General features: G+C 41.5%; 1 protein-coding gene across 1 annotated transcript in view; it reads right to left on the reverse strand.

Moving 5' to 3' along the window:
- Window positions 1–741: 741 nt before the first annotated feature.
- The window catches only part of dennd1b (DENN/MADD domain containing 1B), a gene marked incomplete at its 3' end in the record, with an annotated part of 66,634 nt that continues 49,385 nt past the window's right edge, over window positions 742–17,990 (reverse strand). Inside the window, exons 8-12 of the mRNA XM_069724625.1 lie at window positions 13,489–13,542; window positions 12,793–12,903; window positions 4,802–4,902; window positions 2,407–2,452; window positions 742–843 (exon numbers count right to left, since the gene is read on the reverse strand). Coding sequence (XP_069580726.1) covers window positions 742–843; window positions 2,407–2,452; window positions 4,802–4,902; window positions 12,793–12,903; window positions 13,489–13,542 — 414 coding nt within the window. The remainder of the gene's footprint in view (window positions 844–2,406; window positions 2,453–4,801; window positions 4,903–12,792; window positions 12,904–13,488; window positions 13,543–17,990) is intronic.

Below are 17,990 nucleotides of genomic sequence, written 5' to 3' on the forward strand. Positions count from 1 at the left end.
ACCGGCGTCAGTGCGCCATTAATTAAAGAGACGATGCGCTGGCAGGTGGCTTCACTGCCCACACTGGTAATTGGCCCCTTTCTTCCCACTCTCTCCCCCTACAAAATCACCCATCTCTGCCTTTTCTTTTCTTTTCTCTGCCTCGTTCCCTCCTCCTATCTCCCGTTCTCAGAAACGTGCCAGTGGGCAGGCAGAAATGCAAGACTTTGTGAAATAATGATTAGAATGGATGGAGATGAAGGGAAGGGAGTTTCACATTTTCCCACAAGCCTCTGATGGTCGGGGAATGCTGTTTGCCTTCAAGCGTCATACGACGCGACGGGAGTTTACTTTAGACAGCCACAATCTGAGGAGCCAGTACTGCAGTCATTAATGATGTGGGGAGGGGACACAGCTATACTTTGACAAGTTTCTAGATGTGGACGCGCGCGCGCGCGTGTGTGTGTGTGTGTGTGTGTGTGTGTGTGCACGTACACACACATCGGCAAAATAGTGAGAGTGAGACTACAGTGGAGGACAAGAGAATGTACATTTATTATTTTAATAAGACAATAAAAGGCTGAGAAGCTCTGGAAAGTCTGTGTGTATTTGTATTCGTGTGTGTGTGTGTGTGTGTGTGTGTGTGTGTGTGTGTGTGTGTGTGTGTGTGTGTGTGTGTGTGTGTGTGTGTGTGTGTGTGTGTGTGTGTGTGTGTGTGTGTGTGTGTGTGTGTGTGTGTGTGTGTGTGTGTGTGTGTCTCACCACGTCACTTGGCAGGTTGTGCAGGTCATCAAAGGGACTCTCCAGGGTGTTTGTGTCCACGTTCAGAATGACCACATCCTCCAGTGATCGACTGCGTACTCTCTAAATGATTAAATGCACAGTGTTATCAGCAGCACTGCACACACAGTCACAGAAATTTAAAATGATTCTGATCATTATCTTACAACCGTAAAAATCATTGCACGTCCACTGCAGGAACAAGACTTTATAATTGTTTTTTTTGTTTGTTTTTTTAAAGTATTTTGTATTTCTGCATAATTCAATTGATGATGATTCTTGTGAAAATGTGAACCAGCACAATTTTTCAATTGACCTCAAAGCAATTAATTATTTTAAAATGTTAAATATATATGTACATATGAAGCCCCAGGAACAAGAAAATCCAGCAGCCACATTTAAAACCACACTGATGTCACACTCCTTTACGATTAAGGATGAAAAATAGTGTGTAGAAATTTGTTTTAGAACATCTTTACTCACAAAATGAAGAATGGCACTGAGAGGAAACATTTGGATTGCGCAAACATTTTCCACAGTACCAAAACCTCATGCATCAACAACAACACAGTGATGCTGTGCTGTGCTGTGTGCATCCTGATGGCGACAAATTCAACAATTATTTCAGTGTGGTGCAGGATGCAGGCAGGTGTGTGTGTGAGGGAGGGTTTAGGAGGGGGGGGGGGGCATAGTGTGTGAATTTCTAGTTTGTCACTTTTGTGACAGCCTGTGCAGTGGAGGCTCACATGCTGATCTGGACTAATTATGTAGTGGCGGAAAGAAGGTCTGTCACGGATGCAGAGTGTGATAAATACTGCCACTGCCGCAACTGTCAGACAAATATCACACACACACACACACACACACACACACACACACACACACACACACACACACACACACACACACACACACACACACACACACACACACACACACACACACACACACACACACACACACACACACGTGCATTACAACATATGCAGTTGCACAGTTACACGTACACAAACACTTACATACTAACACTTACACACATGTGCAAATGTGTGTGTTCCTGCGACATGCATTCACACACACAACAGCAGTGCTGGTGATGGCTTGCCCCCCAACCAACACAAGGTCTAACAATGAAGTAAAAAAGCTCTTTGTTTGCAGATGCTTTTTCTGCCTCTCTCTCTCTCTCTGTCTGTCTTTTGTACTTCTTGGTTAAGAATGCACACAAGCAATAGAGGAAGTTAAAGAGGGAAAACCCATTTTTTTTGTAAAGTTCTTGATTCGCTGTTGGAGATTTTAAAAATAATAAAATATATTACGAGCAAAATTCACCAAACCAGATGCAGCATTCGCTGACCATTTCTACAGAGAGGATAAATACAAATATTCAACACAACATAACATCCTCTCAATATAAAGTGTGTAATGTAAATGTTTTAAAATCATATTACATGAGAAATCAACTAACAACCCTGAAGTTCATAATGTGTCTGATGCAAATTAGAAAACATCAACATTTTACTTTTCATACAGTTTACAAACATCCAGCAATTTTCAGCAACATGTATAATTATGCACATAGATTATTATGACACACATGTATTTACATACACATTTTTAGGCATATACATAAGAGATTTGCTTACATACCTCTAGCAGACTAAGATGAACTCCCACAAAGTATGGCATGGGGGCACTGTGGAAGAAGAGAGAAAAACAAAGCTGTGAGCAATGTCTATATCAGATGGTTTGTGGCAGTACAAAAAATATTTATCGATGCTTCTTTAATCTAATTAATTATTATTGTTGAAGGTATTGTTTGATTAACAGATTAGTGGATGTAAAGAAATGCATTCAAGGAATATTTTTGACATCATATTTATGTTTTAGGTTATTTATCAAATGCAAACTGACAAAAATCTAAACTTCTACAGTGGGAAGATTTGTTTCTGTTCTCTGTATTATATTACTGCAAATTCAAATTGTTAATTTGAAGACCTATTACAATCAATAGATAATCCAAAAATTACAAAAGTAACTAAATGAAAAACTAAGATTATTGGAAATTAGAGTGCTGAAAATTATGTAAAATTCAAGTTGTAATGCAACAGATGTGAATATTTTAATTCAGCTTTATGTGTCATAACATGATTATAACATAGGCAGCAGTGGTTTTTTTTTCATCCATATGTTGTAAGAAAGATTTTCTCCCACCTCCAAGAACACCCCTGACTCTGATAATGGGAAACAATATTAGATTTAGTGATGTGTGATTCAGGGCCAGCGAAGTGATCCGATGATACTGGAGTCGTTTTTAGGATCAGGTAAAAACAAGAAAAGTGTTTCTACCTCTTCCTCCCTCTATGGAGTCGCTAAAATGTGTATAAATTACGTGGGTAATTTTACGTCTATTACAACTACATTAGATTACATTTCATTTAGCTGACGCTTTTGTCCAAAGCGACTTACAATCAGTGCATTTCAACCATGAGGGTACAAAACCCAGAACAACAGGAATCAAGAAAATACAATTTCTTCAAGAAAGCCAAAAAACAAAGTGCTGCTATTGAATGATAATACAATAATAACAACAACAACAACAATACATGCTTTTGTGGTAAATTTAAGGGATTTTTTTTTTTCCTCTAACAAGAAGCACAATCTGTGAGTCTGAGTCTACTGGTAGATGCAGCACAGATTAAGTGCAGAAAGACTTGGAACACTTCCTAGAAAGCTAAAGGGCAGAAGTGTCAACAGTTTTCTTTTTACTCTGAAAAATATGTTTTGCAGGGTCATTATCATGTCATTCGTATTTTATGAGATAAGTTTTCTTCAGTTTAAAAGGAAAAGTTGAAACATAGTGTTTCCCATCCAGCAAGATGAATAAAAAAAAAAAATCAACAAAAACAGTCAAATAATAGAAACCATTTTTTATGATGAGGTTTACAGAGGCAGTAATAATCAGACAGTTTTGGGTCAGTGTAGTCCTGGCCAGAATGATTCAGAGGCCACGGGCTTGTAATCAACTTAAAGCAACAGAAAAACAAACAGCAGGCCTGTATCTCTGCTCTGTGGCTGCTGCACTCTCTGTGTCATGAATGTACAGCGCTGAATTTCATCAACATTTACACATGCACATACAGAGGATACACCAGCTTGCTAAGAAACTCGGATGTACTGTGAATACACACACACACACACACACACACACACACACACACACACACACACACACACACACACACACACACACACACACACACACACACAAAAATAGATCCACAGGGCAGCTAATATAATTTAGTTATCTAATCGGTGCATGGAGGACACTCCTGTGATTAAATAAGATGATGATGAGTCTTCGCAGAGTGTTGAAAATCACATTTCACTGTCAGTGATGAAGAGCTTCTTAAAGCTGATGTGTCCCTCTTGGTAAAGCACCATACTGTATGAGCTATCCACTGATTCAACAAAAAAAAAAAAACTCTTCCCTTTACATGAGCAGACAACCCTTTTTTCCCCCCCTTTAACGTGAAGATCTGAAGTTGACCTGAACGCATGTAGATTTGTAGATGAGCTGTAACTTCTGCTCTCCATTCAGTTTCAATCAAGTCCATTCAGATTTGGTGGATTTGCGTTGAATGGGTGGTAATGAACCCCTGAGAGAGCGGAGATGATGAGAGCGTGGTGCTAGCACCGGCATGAAATATGGAGCAAGGTGATCCGGGCCGTTCATTATGTTGAGGAGCCACATAAAAGCGCCATGAGAGGACTCGCGAGAACATGAAGAACGGGTGGGAGAATGTGTGAACAAGCATGGCTGCACTTTTACGCTGAGGTGGGCACACATGGCATGGTGTGTGTTTACGTTTCAGGTGCGTGCGTGTGTGTGTCCGTGTGCATGTGTGTGTGTGTGTGTGTGCGTGTGTGTTGAAAGGTGGCTTGAAAATGAGAGAAAGTGGCAAGAGAGAAAAAGGCGGGGTATAAACATTTATCATAGTGGATGGTGTGTGTGTGTGTGTTTTTCAGAGGTGGTCAGCCTTACCAGCAGTAGTCCAGAAGATGCGGGGGCAGCACAGGGATGAAGATGTGCTGCCAGTACATCGGAAAGAGCAAAGCAGCCGCACCGTGGACACACGCAGTTAACTATACAGAAAGAGACGAGAGGACAAACTCAACACAACTTTTCACAACAGCACAAAAAACAAAGAAAACTGGGAGCCAACCATCCCTTTATGCTCAAAGTTTGCTTTATTTCACTCTCAAGAACAGCAACAAGTTGAAAACAGAATATCATAAATTTGAGTTAAATACTGTTCTTCCTTCTGTTTTTGTTTTCTAATGAATTTCTGCTACTTGTTTAACAAAGTCTCTACACTGTCAATGACTGTAGAAACACAGTTATCTCTCTTTCCAAACAATATCCTGTTAAGATCCTCTTTAATAAAAAAATTAAAAAAATAAAAAAAAAGTCTAAACAAGCTTGTGTTTGATTTCATCGGGTTATCGTCGGCAAACATGCAGTTACCCTTTTTTCTTACTTTGCAAACAAAAGCCTTCAGAAAAAACATTTTACACAAACATATCTAATGCAGTTGTGATGAACACGTGACCTGTAAGCTATTGTTAGAGGAAGACGGAGTGAAAAGTGAAGATCAACCAGCTGACAGGAGCCTGTCTTCAACCTCATGACAGAGACACAACAGTAGACAGAAAGATTGATGTGAAAAGAAAACTATTGAAAGGAATGACCTGAAGAGAGACAACACTTGCTTTACACACAGAGAACATACATCCAGTGTTGTCCTCTACTTTGATTTATTTGTGGTAGGTCATCATAGTAATAATATTGCTATCATCGCACATGATATTGTGACATTTTATTATAAAATAAAGTCCTGATTCTAACCTATTTTGAACACAAAAAAACGTGAGTAAACACAAACTTAGTGTTCATAATTAACTGCTTTCTAAATCAATGTCAGTAAATAGGGATTGTGCTGTGTTCTGCACAAAAGCAACAAAAGAAGGCCAAAACAGTACTGACAGGAGCCATAAAAATCTAAATTACCCCAACCACTGTGACTGAGAAATTAAAGGGAAAAATATGGAATAATTAACCTCTTTTTTTTATTATTTTTTTTTTTTTTACAAATAATGAGAAGCAAACGCGTGGAGATGACATTGCTTTTCAAAGAAGCTTTTTACATTGTCAAACCAATGTAACACACAGAATTAAAGTCATTGTCTCCCATTGTCTTAAAGCCAGCATCCCCCTCTTGACATCCCATCTCATGAAAATCCAGCTATAGTAATGACCTGCAGCGCACACACACTCACACACACACAGACACGGCAGGAGAAAGAGGCGTTAGCTCATCCCCAGATTAAAATAACATGATTAAATATGGAAAGAGAACAGAGGTCTGAGGGGCTCCTGCGGGACTTCATTAGGGCAAATTGCCAAAGAATGAAACATGAGTTAGCCAAGAGAGACTGCGGGCTAGGCCAATACCGCCGGGACCCCGGAGCAGCAGCCGCTGTTATACTGCTGCAGATTCACAGTCAATGTGTGAAGCATACACACACTACCACGCACTATCACACACACACACACAACTACCAGGAGACCCCCTGCTCACTGACACACACAGTGTCACAATTGACCGGCCAAAAGCGGATGAGGTTGGAGGCTGAAAAGCATTGCTGCCAGAGAAAGAGAAAGAGGGCCCCACCCTGTTGAATCCACCCAAAGATCAAGCCTGGACATCTGAAAAATCTCACAACCAAAAGTGTGTGTGTGTGTGTGTGTGTGTGTGTGTGTGTGTGTGTGTGTGTGTGTGTGTGTGTGTGTGTGTGTGTGTGTGTGTGTGTGTGTGTGTGTGTGTGTGTGTGTGTGTGTGTGTGTGTGTGTGTGTGTGTTTATGTGTGTCCATGTGCCTCCCTCCTTGCATGTTTGTTTTAACTGCATTCATTTTTCATATCAGCCAGTGAAAAAGCCATGATCCTTTTTTTTTTATTGTCTCTCACACACCCAGTCCCACAATAGTTAGGACTTAATCAACATTTAATTGGTGTCTTGCTCTGCGTATCTGCATATGCATATTTCTGCTGCCTGCTGTCTTCAAATAAAACACAACAATGCCACGCTCCTGTCAGGATTAATTCCCTCGCAAACAGTTTGTTTTTTTTGTTAATTCTGAAAATAAATCAATGCTATGAATATTAATGTGAGAAAGTGAAACACTTGGTGGAAAAGCGACTATCAAAACCATCACACCCTTCTCCCTTTTTCCAAAGCGATGATGGTAAGGGGGCCATTAAATTGTGATGAAGAGAGGTCACCAATCTGGCTGCGGTTATGCATGCACACTTATGTACACGTGTCACACGTGCACGCATGCACGCACACACACACACACACACACACACACACACTAAGTGGAGAGCCAACAGGCTAGTGTATTCCTCCTCTGGGAGTGCGAGACAAGCCCCAGCCATTCGCTGGTACCAGGAGGTAATGGCACAGAACACCTCGCTAACCAACTCCAATTATCTCCACCAGGCCTCAAGGTGAGCCCCCCAACTGGCATGATTTACTCTCAGGTTGAAAGTGAAAACAGGAGTCTCTCTGCCTCTCTTCTTCTCAGGTTGGGTGGCTGGCTTGGGGGAGTTGGCTGAGAAGGGAGTCTGAAACTAAGATAATGATTTATAAAGCAAATGTAGATCTCGGATTTTCTTTTATTTGCTATCTCCAAAGCGATGGAGGTGGCAGTGTGCCTTAGATAAGGCAACTTGGAAGGAGCTCCAGAGAAATAGTTCACATATTTGCTTCTCTAATTCAGCTTAATACAAATCCCTGTGTCCTTGTCCAGGTTTTAAAACAAATGAGGCAAAAAGTAAAAGGAAGATAAATTGAAAAAAGAGAGAGAAATCATACCCCTCTTTTTTTTTCTTCTTCATTTAGAGGGGGGCTTCACATGAGAGTGGGTCATGAGAGGCTAAGGCTGATAAAATATTTGCCAGGCTGATAAATAATAGATGAGTGGAGCCAAATGGCTTACACGCTCCACAAAAGACCTGGGTGCTTAATATTCCATTCAATGGAGAATCACAGATACAGTCCCCAAGAACAAATACAGGATTAGGTGCTGGGTCCAGTCCTCAGGGACCGGGGCTCTGCCCGGTAATGAGGGGCTGCCTGCCTCTCACACTGTGTGTGTGTGTGTGTGTGTGTGTGTGTGTGTGTGTGTGTGTGTGTGTGTGTGTGTGTGTGTGTGTGTGTGTGTGTGTGTGTGTGTGTGTGTGTGTGTGTGTGTGTGTGTGTGTGTGTGTGTGTGTTGCCCCCTTCCTCTGAGAGAAGCTAACCGATTATACAGCGACAGCCTGCTTCAAAAAGCAGTCAAGGTCTTTGGTTCTGCCCTGAGAGCTTTTTAGTGCGCTGTAGCCGAGACAGAAAGTGTCCACGCTAATACTGGTTTTCCCAGAACCATTCAGTGAGACCAAAGGAAGGACAGACAGAAAACAGAGAGACATAGAGATGAAGGGAAGGAGGTAAAGGAAGAATGAAGTAAAGAGATACAAATTGAACTGCAACAATGAAGTAGGTAAAGAAACCTAAGCCAAGAGGCTGGAGGTAATCTATGCGAATGGTTTGCTGTGTCCTATTGCATGCCAACAGTATAGACCATTTACTGCACACTAAATATCTTAGAATAGTGTTTTTAGTTAGTACTGTAAAAAAAAAAAAAAAAAAAAAAAAAAAAATCATGTATGTGTTATACTTGCAGGAAATGGGACCCTGGAATCAATGAAACTGAGACATTGAAATGTCACCACCAATTCAACTTCAAACAGACATTAAAATGTTTTCAAAAATTTTATAGTTACTTTTTTTTCAGCTGTGTTCACAGAGCCGTTTTACCACCATCTATAATTTGTTTTAAGATTTTCCAGCTGTGAGCAGCTTCTCCATTTCCTTTGTGGGACAATAATGTCCATCAACAGCATACTCAAAACACAGAGAATGTGTTTTTTTGGGGGTTTTTTTATGGTACACTAACTGTGCCACTGCATTGTGAACACACTACATACTTAGAGCATCAAATGGATAACTAATAAAACGTTTTTCCCACTGCAACTTCACAGAAATGGAGAATGATGACACAAAGGTTGCACAATTAATAAAGACATTATAAATTACATGTCAGCCAACTCAACTCTTCTTCTCATCTAATTCAGATGAATTTGCCTTTCTAAAGCCTGAACAACAACATAACCCTTCAACAGTGATGTTTACTTAAAGGGTTGGACCCAGCAGAGACCTCAACACTGTAGACTGTCAGAAAACAGAGTTACCACCCACACCAACACTCTTTACCTGAACAACTGGACATGTTGAAGTGAACAAAGACAGAAAATAAAGAAACATCTCCTACACAACATTTACATATTTTACACAAAAGCGCCGCATAATGGTGACTGAACTTGCTTATCAAACTGACGAGATAAATACTGTTCTATCTGCTTAAATATTCTTTTTAGACGAAGGAACCTTTTGCACATGTTAAACTGTGGTGACAGGAGAAAAAAAAAAAGAAGCAAAAAATAGCTGCTGCTGAAGGCAACGTAATTCAATTTGACAAGAGGAATGGTATCAACAGAGTCCTCTTGACCTCCTCACACCAGCTTTAAACACTCATTTCCCCTCCACTGGCCTTTTCTTCCAACGCCGTCCCTACGCACTCTCCAAATTCAATCCTCTCTTTTCCTTTCCCAGCCTCAATTTCCTCCCAAGTCTTCTCTACTTATTCTGTCTTCCTCCTCTCCTCCTTCTGTCCTTCTGTCCTTCGCCACCTCTACCTCATTTCTCCTGTTACTCTATTGCTGTGTTAGCCCTTCCCTCTTCCCTCGCATGCACCGAGTAAGTCGCCAATTACCCACGCTCTGCTTTTCCCTCTGTTGACAAATGCTGGTGTCAGGCCTGGAACAATGCGAGTGTGCCACAAACAGGTAGGTGGCACAAGGAGAGAGAAAGAGGGCACGCAGGACAGCGCAGGTAACAGCTAACGCCAGGCCTCCCACTCATGCACACCGACTCTCTCACAGGAAGACAAGAGGCATAAGGTACAAACACCTGTGAGTGCAGACGACACACACAAACAGATGCATGGAAAAAATAAATAAATACATTTAAAAAAACACCCACTACGTGCACATATGCACATGCACATGCATAGCAGCGCAACACACACCTTAAGGGAGAGGCATGGGGCAGAGATGAGTCTATTGACAACATGGAGGAGAAGGTGGTGAGGGAGGTGGGGGGGAGGGAGGGAGAGGATGTCCTGATGTTCTACAGTTGCACAACAACCAGAGAGAGACATTAAGACTCCCAGGAAGAGGGAGGCAAAGTCAGAGAGAGAGAGAGAGAGAGTAAGAGACAGATGGACAGAAAATAATATGTCAGAGAGAAAAGAATAGCTAAGATAGAGAGAGAAGGGATAGACGGACAGAAGTCAGTGAAAGAGAGAAGAGGAACAACAGAGGAAAAGGCTGGAAACAGAGAGACAGCTGGCACTCTAGGGCACAGTGGATGGATAGCTCCTTGTTAGCATAGGCCTGACAGCCTGATGAGAGGGCTGCTGTCAGCCGGTGCCGAGGCCTGGGCTGTGTGAGTTTGGGCGAGAGGCAGGGCAGAGGCTAGGCTCGAGAGCTGGGGGGCCTCGGCAGATGAAAGACGCAGGGGGGAGGGGGAGAGGGGGTGCGTCCTCCCCACTGACTAGTTAGAGGAAGGGCCGATGCAGCCCTATTATACGGGCCTATGACAAGGCTGCACGCACGGCTGGCTCCTGCCCCTGCGCCACCGCCGACCGGCCTTTTAAAACAGTGGTACCATTCACCTCCGGTCACGAAACAGCAATAAGTCAACTGACGCATTGTTGTAAGATCATGATTTATTCTTTTGCTTTTGGCTGCTTGCGAGACACGCCAGCCATGTACCGACAGACTGACACGCTGGGTTCACCGGGGGCTTTAACGCAGGCAGCACCTAGAGTAGGCAGAATAAATGCCGTATATCAGTGTGTGTGTGTGTGTGTGTGTGTGTGTGTGTGTGTGTGTGTGTGTGTGTGTGTGTGTGTGTGTGTGTGTGTGTGTGTGTGTGTGTGTGTGTGTGTGTGTGTGTGTGTCTCCCTCTCTTTCGTCTTTCTATTCCCCGTTTCTCTCTGCTCGGCTGAGACAGTGGACAGGCGGAGGTGGTGAAAAGCAGCTGGATGGTACTAACGATGTTACTAACAATACCTCCGCTCATACATCTTCTATCTGTGGAAAGTAGAAATAGTTCCTGTCCATCCAGTGACTGCCAACGCTCACTTTAACGAACATTTTGACAAACTCTGACGTAAATTATATCTCTCATCCTTTAAGACATTTGATCAGAAGACAGTGGTGTGGATAACAATGGGGCTGTTTTCAGTTAAGTACGTATATAGTTAGATGGCTGACTTCAAGAATCATGGCAGCCATTTCCACTTGAACTCTGAGGTCAATCTACCCAACAGCAAAAATAACGCATCACAGGAGCAGTAATAACATTAGGCCTGCAAGTAATCCCAATGGAGATGTGAAAATACCTTTGTAGTACAGTGCCTGACATATATCGCAACCAAACCAAAACACCTCTCCCTGAGGAAGATGGATGGATAGATGAGTGGATGAAGAATTACAGAGGATAAAAGGCTTAGAGTTTAAGGTCTGACGGGGAAGCTCTTAAAATATCCTGTCGGCATATATTCGTTATAAAAACAAGCCAAGATTTGTCTTGAAGCTGCAGAAAACTGTAAATCACAGACAAAAATCCCCTCCACCTCCTCTTCCTGCTAAAAAAGAAAAACACTCTCACCCTTGAGTCTGATAATTTACATCAAGCACTGCTCGTGTCACAGCGCAGTGTGCTGCCTCGACCCTGAGCAGAGGTGCTGCTGGTCTGAGGAGCTGAGGGGAGACAGGTGAAATTCTCAGAGGGCTGGGTAATCTTTACACCTCCTCCTGATTATAACTCCCGCAGGAGACCTTGGGAACTGCTCCCTCCAACACCCAACACCACCGCAGGCCCCTCCGGCTGTAAAGTGTTCTGCAGACTTGTAGATAGCATGGCAGGACCAGCTACACCGCAGATACAGATAGACTTAGATGACATCACTTCCCTCTCCCATCTCCTCTGTCATAAACATTGGGCTCTGCCTCGTCAGCCACAAAGATAACAGGGGGGAGAGAAGGAATGAAGAACAGAGGGAGGAAGAGGAGAGAAAGACACGGAGAGATATCCTCCCTCATACAGACAGACAGAAGTAACTTTAAATTATGGGAGAGATTTTAGACGCGTAATAACGGATAATTTAAGGCTTTTTAGGACATTAATATCTTGGCTTTACAGGACAAACAGTCACATATAATCCAACTTTAGTGTGGGTTTCACAGCTTGTCAGGGCTTCGTGATAGTGCTGTCTGACTGCAGGGATGGGCGAGGAGTGGGGGTTGGAGGGCGACAGATCAGTTCAGCTCTCTCTGTACAAGTGGTGTAGCCATGTCAGATAAATATTCTCATCGAGCTATTTAGGGTTTGATATCCTGCTGGAATATTGATGAAGGGAATCGTGTTCAATCTAGAGAGCAGTCCACGCACTTAAGCTAACTAGTTTTTCGGATGGGTAATTTGGTAACCGAACTCAGTATGAAGCCAAAATTAACAAATGTGACTGTATGACTGCACATAAGTAAACAAATGTTATATTATGATGTTTTTTTGTTTTTTTAATACACAAGTGATTTACAATCAACATTTTAAAACTGACAGGTTCACCTCTACTTGAATCAAAAGTGACAACACACACACATACATGTTTTTAAATTAATAATCCTTCAAGTAGGTGCGTTTTTTGAAGCGTTTCCTAACTCGTTTCGTGCCTGTGCCTGACAGGTCTGACACGAGAACCGACTGCAGCGGAGAGATGGACTTGGAGGGAATGGACTCACAGTGCTAAGCTTGCTTGAGGTAATGATGATGCGCCGTTCATGCAGCATACTGGCGTAGAGCTGGAGCATGTTGTTGATGTCCACAGCCACAAAGTACTCTGTCAGGTTTCTCTGGAGATAGACGGGAACAGAAGGACATTCAGGTATATAACAAACTGTCCTAACACAACTTGCTTACAGTAAAGTGTCAATGCTGCAGGCTGTGAGAGTGCCAGAGTGTGCCGCAGAGACATACAGTACCGGCTGACAAAGGACTCGGACTTCCATCATAGAACATACCGTTTAGTAGTAAATATAAATTGATAATAAATACAAATTCATATCTTTGATCTGTATAATTTAGTCATGTATAGAAAACGGATAACATTTGCATGCATGTAAAACTGTGGGACTGATATTTGTCTTTGCCTGGTGTCCCCTGTCAAAGATTTGAGCTAAGATTTGAATACAAAAAAATCAACAAAGAACATGCGCTCAGTTTGAATCTTGTAATACCCAAGCCAATCATTGAACTTCGACATTAAAAGTACAAGCACCACAGGAGATACAACTGAAACAAGAGGATGATGCAACAGTTTCAAACAGTGACATGTGTATTTGATTAAAAACGATTAGAGGCAGAGATGTTTCCAGAAGAGAGGGATTTCTCTTTATCTCCCTCTGTCTCTTTTTCTTGTCTTTTCAATGAATACTTACACTCTCAGGGATAGTTGGCAGTCCATTGATATCCGGGGCGATGAAGTAGGAGTGCTGTGAAAACACAAACATGCAGGAGAAAGAAGAGGAAAGGTCACAAGTGAAGCATACAACTCACGCAGAAGAGAATGAGGGGAAGAGGGGAGAAAAAGGCCGTTCACTTTGTTCTATGATTTATGGCTCATCTTCAGCTCTGTCTATATGAATTGCTGAGCTGGTGTCTGAACTGTGGCAATGCTTTTATCAGGCCTACAGAACAGAGAAAGCTCAATAGCAGCTCAGCTCCCCATAGACACAGACTGGGGTGATGTCTCCTGTGGAAAAACTGAGTCTTTATTTAAGCATTAAAAAGGCTTGCAGAGCACCAACCAATGCACACACACACACACACACACACACACACACACACACACACACACACACACACACACACACACACACACACACACCGGTTGTTTAGAGGATCACAGGGCTGCCTGTCTCACTTTGGGAGAGCAGGGCAGGTTCAGTGTTCAGATCAAAGGGGCCTGAGAGAGGTGCTGTTTGGAGGTAGACAAACCACCAAGTGAAACACACCATTGTGTCTCTCTCTCTCTCTCTCTCTCTCACACACACACACACACACACACACACACACACACACACACTCTCTCTCTCTGCTCTATCTCTAGTACACCTGCGTGTCTCCAGGCCTTCACTCAACCATCTGTTGCAGTTCTTGGTGTAAATCCAATGTGCAGCACTCACAGTAGATTCTCTCGCATTGTAAACACAATATTTAAAGTAAAATGGTGGAATTAATTCAGACTTTAAAACATTCACTTTTGTGACTGGTATTTCACTTATTCAATAAAATGAATATGAAATTATTGTGGGTGTTTCTTCTGATAGTAGAGAATATACTTGAGCTGTGGATGAAGTGGCAAGAGGATCGACATCCAACATTTGACAGTTGGTTGCAAAACAGCTAGCATTCCCTTCAAGACCTGAGACTGATCAAGAGACAGCCTCCACTCTGAAAGGATGAAAAAAGAAATAGGGGAAAAAAACATGACCAGCTAAATAACCTCCTAAAACAAGACAACTGAACAGTAATACATTAAATTACAAAGAAAATAATACGAGAGCCATTCAAAGTCAGCAACCCAGCGAAAGTATCACCACCACAAAAGAAAAATGTCTCTGATTATGGAGCCATAAGATAGACAAGAGGAAGAAGCACATCAGTCAGACAGAAAAAAATTATTGAACATATAAAAAGTCACAACAATGGAAAAATATCATGCTTTACATGTTGAGCAACAATTTGATTCAACCTAGTACGATTTTTTTTTTTTAAACAACTCTGAACCCTGTTCCATGATTTGTCTACAGGTATAGTCTTTTCCCATACTGAAAAGTCATGAGCACATTTTAATACATAACATGATGGTAGTCAGTGTTGTCTTTTCATCTGATACTGAAATCTTACTTCACTTTATATTCAGTCAGCAACAGGACATTTTTACCGACCAATTTGATAACTAGGAGTTATCAATCTGAAACACTGTTCAAGACCGTAATGTTAAAAAAAAAAAGCAATGGTTTGTTTGATTGGTGACACCGAAACATTTCATTAAGTGGAAAACAAACTAATATATTTCACTCCCTAAGTGCAAGTGTATTAAGTGTGAGCAATATGAAAACAATTATCATGAGTAAACAATCGTTTTATTCCCAGAGGACGGTCATTGTTGTTGTGGAGCAAAGCTTAGATGAGATAAAGATGCAGCACAAACAAACACTAAACTGGAACCAACATCCAAGGCTTTGCCATTTGAGGTTGTTGTTTTTTTTCCTGGGCAAACGATACACGAGCAAACGTTTAGTCAACTCCTACACACTCTGGTAAGTGAAGGTTTGAATTACTAAAACCACACTTTCCAAGCAGATTTTGCAGATATTTTGTACAGCTACCATTATAACTTGCATTTCAGCAAAATACAAATAAATTTGTACTTTTGATAAGCCAGTTAAAAGAGATCTAAGGCTTCTTCCGATCTAGCTACAGCATTTGCACCGAACAAAACTCATGAATAAGCATAGAGTGTAATCATTTCTTAGATCTGACCAGAAGCTGTTTTCCTCGTTTCCAGTAACAATACATGACTTAAATGTGTTTAAAAACACACATTTTCAGCAGATTAAAAACATAAAACAACCGTTTTATTTATTGGGCAATTTTGCCAATAAGCAAGAAAAAAAGACAAACGCTCTAGGTTTTTCTGCCCTGGAGTGAGGCGCAATGGGACAAAACAAAGTTATATTTCATGATTTTTATGAAAGTTATATTGGGTGATGATAAGTGTGAATTCTGATGCATGGCAACACATTTGTTTCTATTCAAAGACAAACCGCTGGTTAGTTATTTGGAATTCGTGCATTTGAATGAACTTTTCAGTGAATGCAACTTATCTTTGCCTCCTTTCTGAAATACGCATTGCAGCTCTTCTGAAAATGATGTGATCTGAACATCTTTGCTTCTTAATCATCTTTGATAATATGTGGAGAGGAAAACCTTTTCATAGTCGACTAAACAGAGACTTGTAATAGAGTAATTGAAATCAAATAAAAGAGCAACTGCAGATAAACAAACTGTGGTAAAAGATCAGGGACTTGGGGCAGTACTTCTGAGGCTAAGGACAGCCACCCAAAAGCACATACAGTAACTACAGTATATATCTGTTTTTCTTTTCTTGTGCTCTGTGTGCTACATAATGTTTCCCTGTTGGTCTACAAATTCATAGCACTGTGATAATCACAAGCCACGCTCCTCAAGTCAACCCAGGCTTTCATTGGCTGTTTGCTTGCTTATCTGCTTTTTTCTTGTTCTTTCGAAGACTTGTTTATATGAAAACATTGAAAGTGGGTTAACTGGAAAGGCATCAAGGAGATTTTTTGAGCACAATTGCCTTTGCTTTAAACATAAAGAGAAGGGAAAAAAACCAAAACTTTTGATATTCAGAGAGAATATAGCAGTGTGGAAGGGCATTAATCATTTACAAAGTTTGATTGTTTTCCAGAGGAGAAGAAACATACACCAAGGCCCAGGATAGTTTGTTTTTGTTATATTTAAAAAAGATAGCGCAGCTTATTTGGCCAAATTGGAAATCCGTGGCTCCCATGCGATTAGTATAGCAGCAGTTTCATATTTCACAGCAGCCTCCTTCCCTCCTCCCTTTTCTGCCGTTCACTCATTCCCCTCCACTCACCGGCTCCTTGCTTCGCCGATCTCTCAGTACTTGCCCAGTGGCAATATACAACTGTTCATTCTTGCACAATAAGAGAGGGAGAGAGAGAGAGCAAAACAGGGTTCACACATGAAAGGGGACAATGATTCTTCTTCTTGGCTGCCATGATAAAACAAAAAAACCTTTTTTTAAGGGAATAATTCTGCTTCATCAATTAAATATCAAACTAGTGGCTCCTCCAGAAAAGATGAAGCTATCACCTCTGTTCTCCAGGGCTTCTTTTCCAATGAAGCTCTGAGATTCAGATGAAAAGCTTTTGTTCACATATACAGCTGGTAGAAGAAAACTCACACAAAGAAAAACAATGAATCACAATGAATCCTACTTGACCTTGTTAACCTGCATGGGGATATATTGATTACCTCATATTTATCTTGTTGTGTAGTTAATTCATCTGTGTAATTAGAGCTGGATCCTTCTGAGACCTCTGCTTCTGAAAAGACCTACAGTTGCTTGTTTAATTGGTCCAAAAAAAAAGGAGCGGTGGCCCTCGAGGACAAAGGCCAACCCTGGAACTCTTTAGATCCCATTATGGTGTGGAGTCTTGGCAAATAAAAAAAACGGAGATATTACAGAACAAAACATGGTGAGCAGAGCAGTCTCACTGAAAACCACCGCATTCCCCTTAAATTGGCCAGGCTTACGGAAGCAACCGCTGTTTGAAAGTGAGTGTTTTATGTATGAGCTGGAAACACGCGAGGAGAGATTGTGTCAGAGTTAACTCAAACACAGGCTGACTTTGAGGGACCTGGGCTCATTAAGGCATTTCACTTTTTGATAAGCAGGAGACATGACGAGTTGTGAAAGGACCCTTCAAGTTTAAACATGTCCAGCTTGTGCTTATCACACAAAAACCTGTTAGCGCCACTTCTTGTTTCCAAACACAGTGTCAGTCCTGGGCCCTCTGTGTCTCTCTGTTCCTACGTAGTGTATCATAACCTCCTCCTGCTCTGTACTCTCCATCTCCTTCTGCCATTCGCTCATTTATCTTCATCTCAACCTCCACACTTTCTGGAGTTTCGGCCTGTCTGCCCCATTTCCTTTCCGTTTTATGCCATCTTTGTTTCCTCTCGTCTTCTTTGTGTCCATTTCATTTTACTTATTATTCCTCCTTTTCTGTCCCCACTTTTTTCTATCGTACATTTAGTCTTTGGTGTCTCTCACTCCACTTTTAACGACTTCCGCCAACTCATCTCCTCTTCTTCTCTCCAG

Source organism: Brachyistius frenatus, unplaced genomic scaffold (assembly GCF_029030835.1).
Source record: "Brachyistius frenatus isolate BFR_SWC_R1_liver_20210118 unplaced genomic scaffold, ASM2903083v1 Contig_385, whole genome shotgun sequence".
In the NCBI taxonomy this organism is placed as follows: domain Eukaryota; kingdom Metazoa; phylum Chordata; class Actinopteri; family Embiotocidae; genus Brachyistius; species Brachyistius frenatus.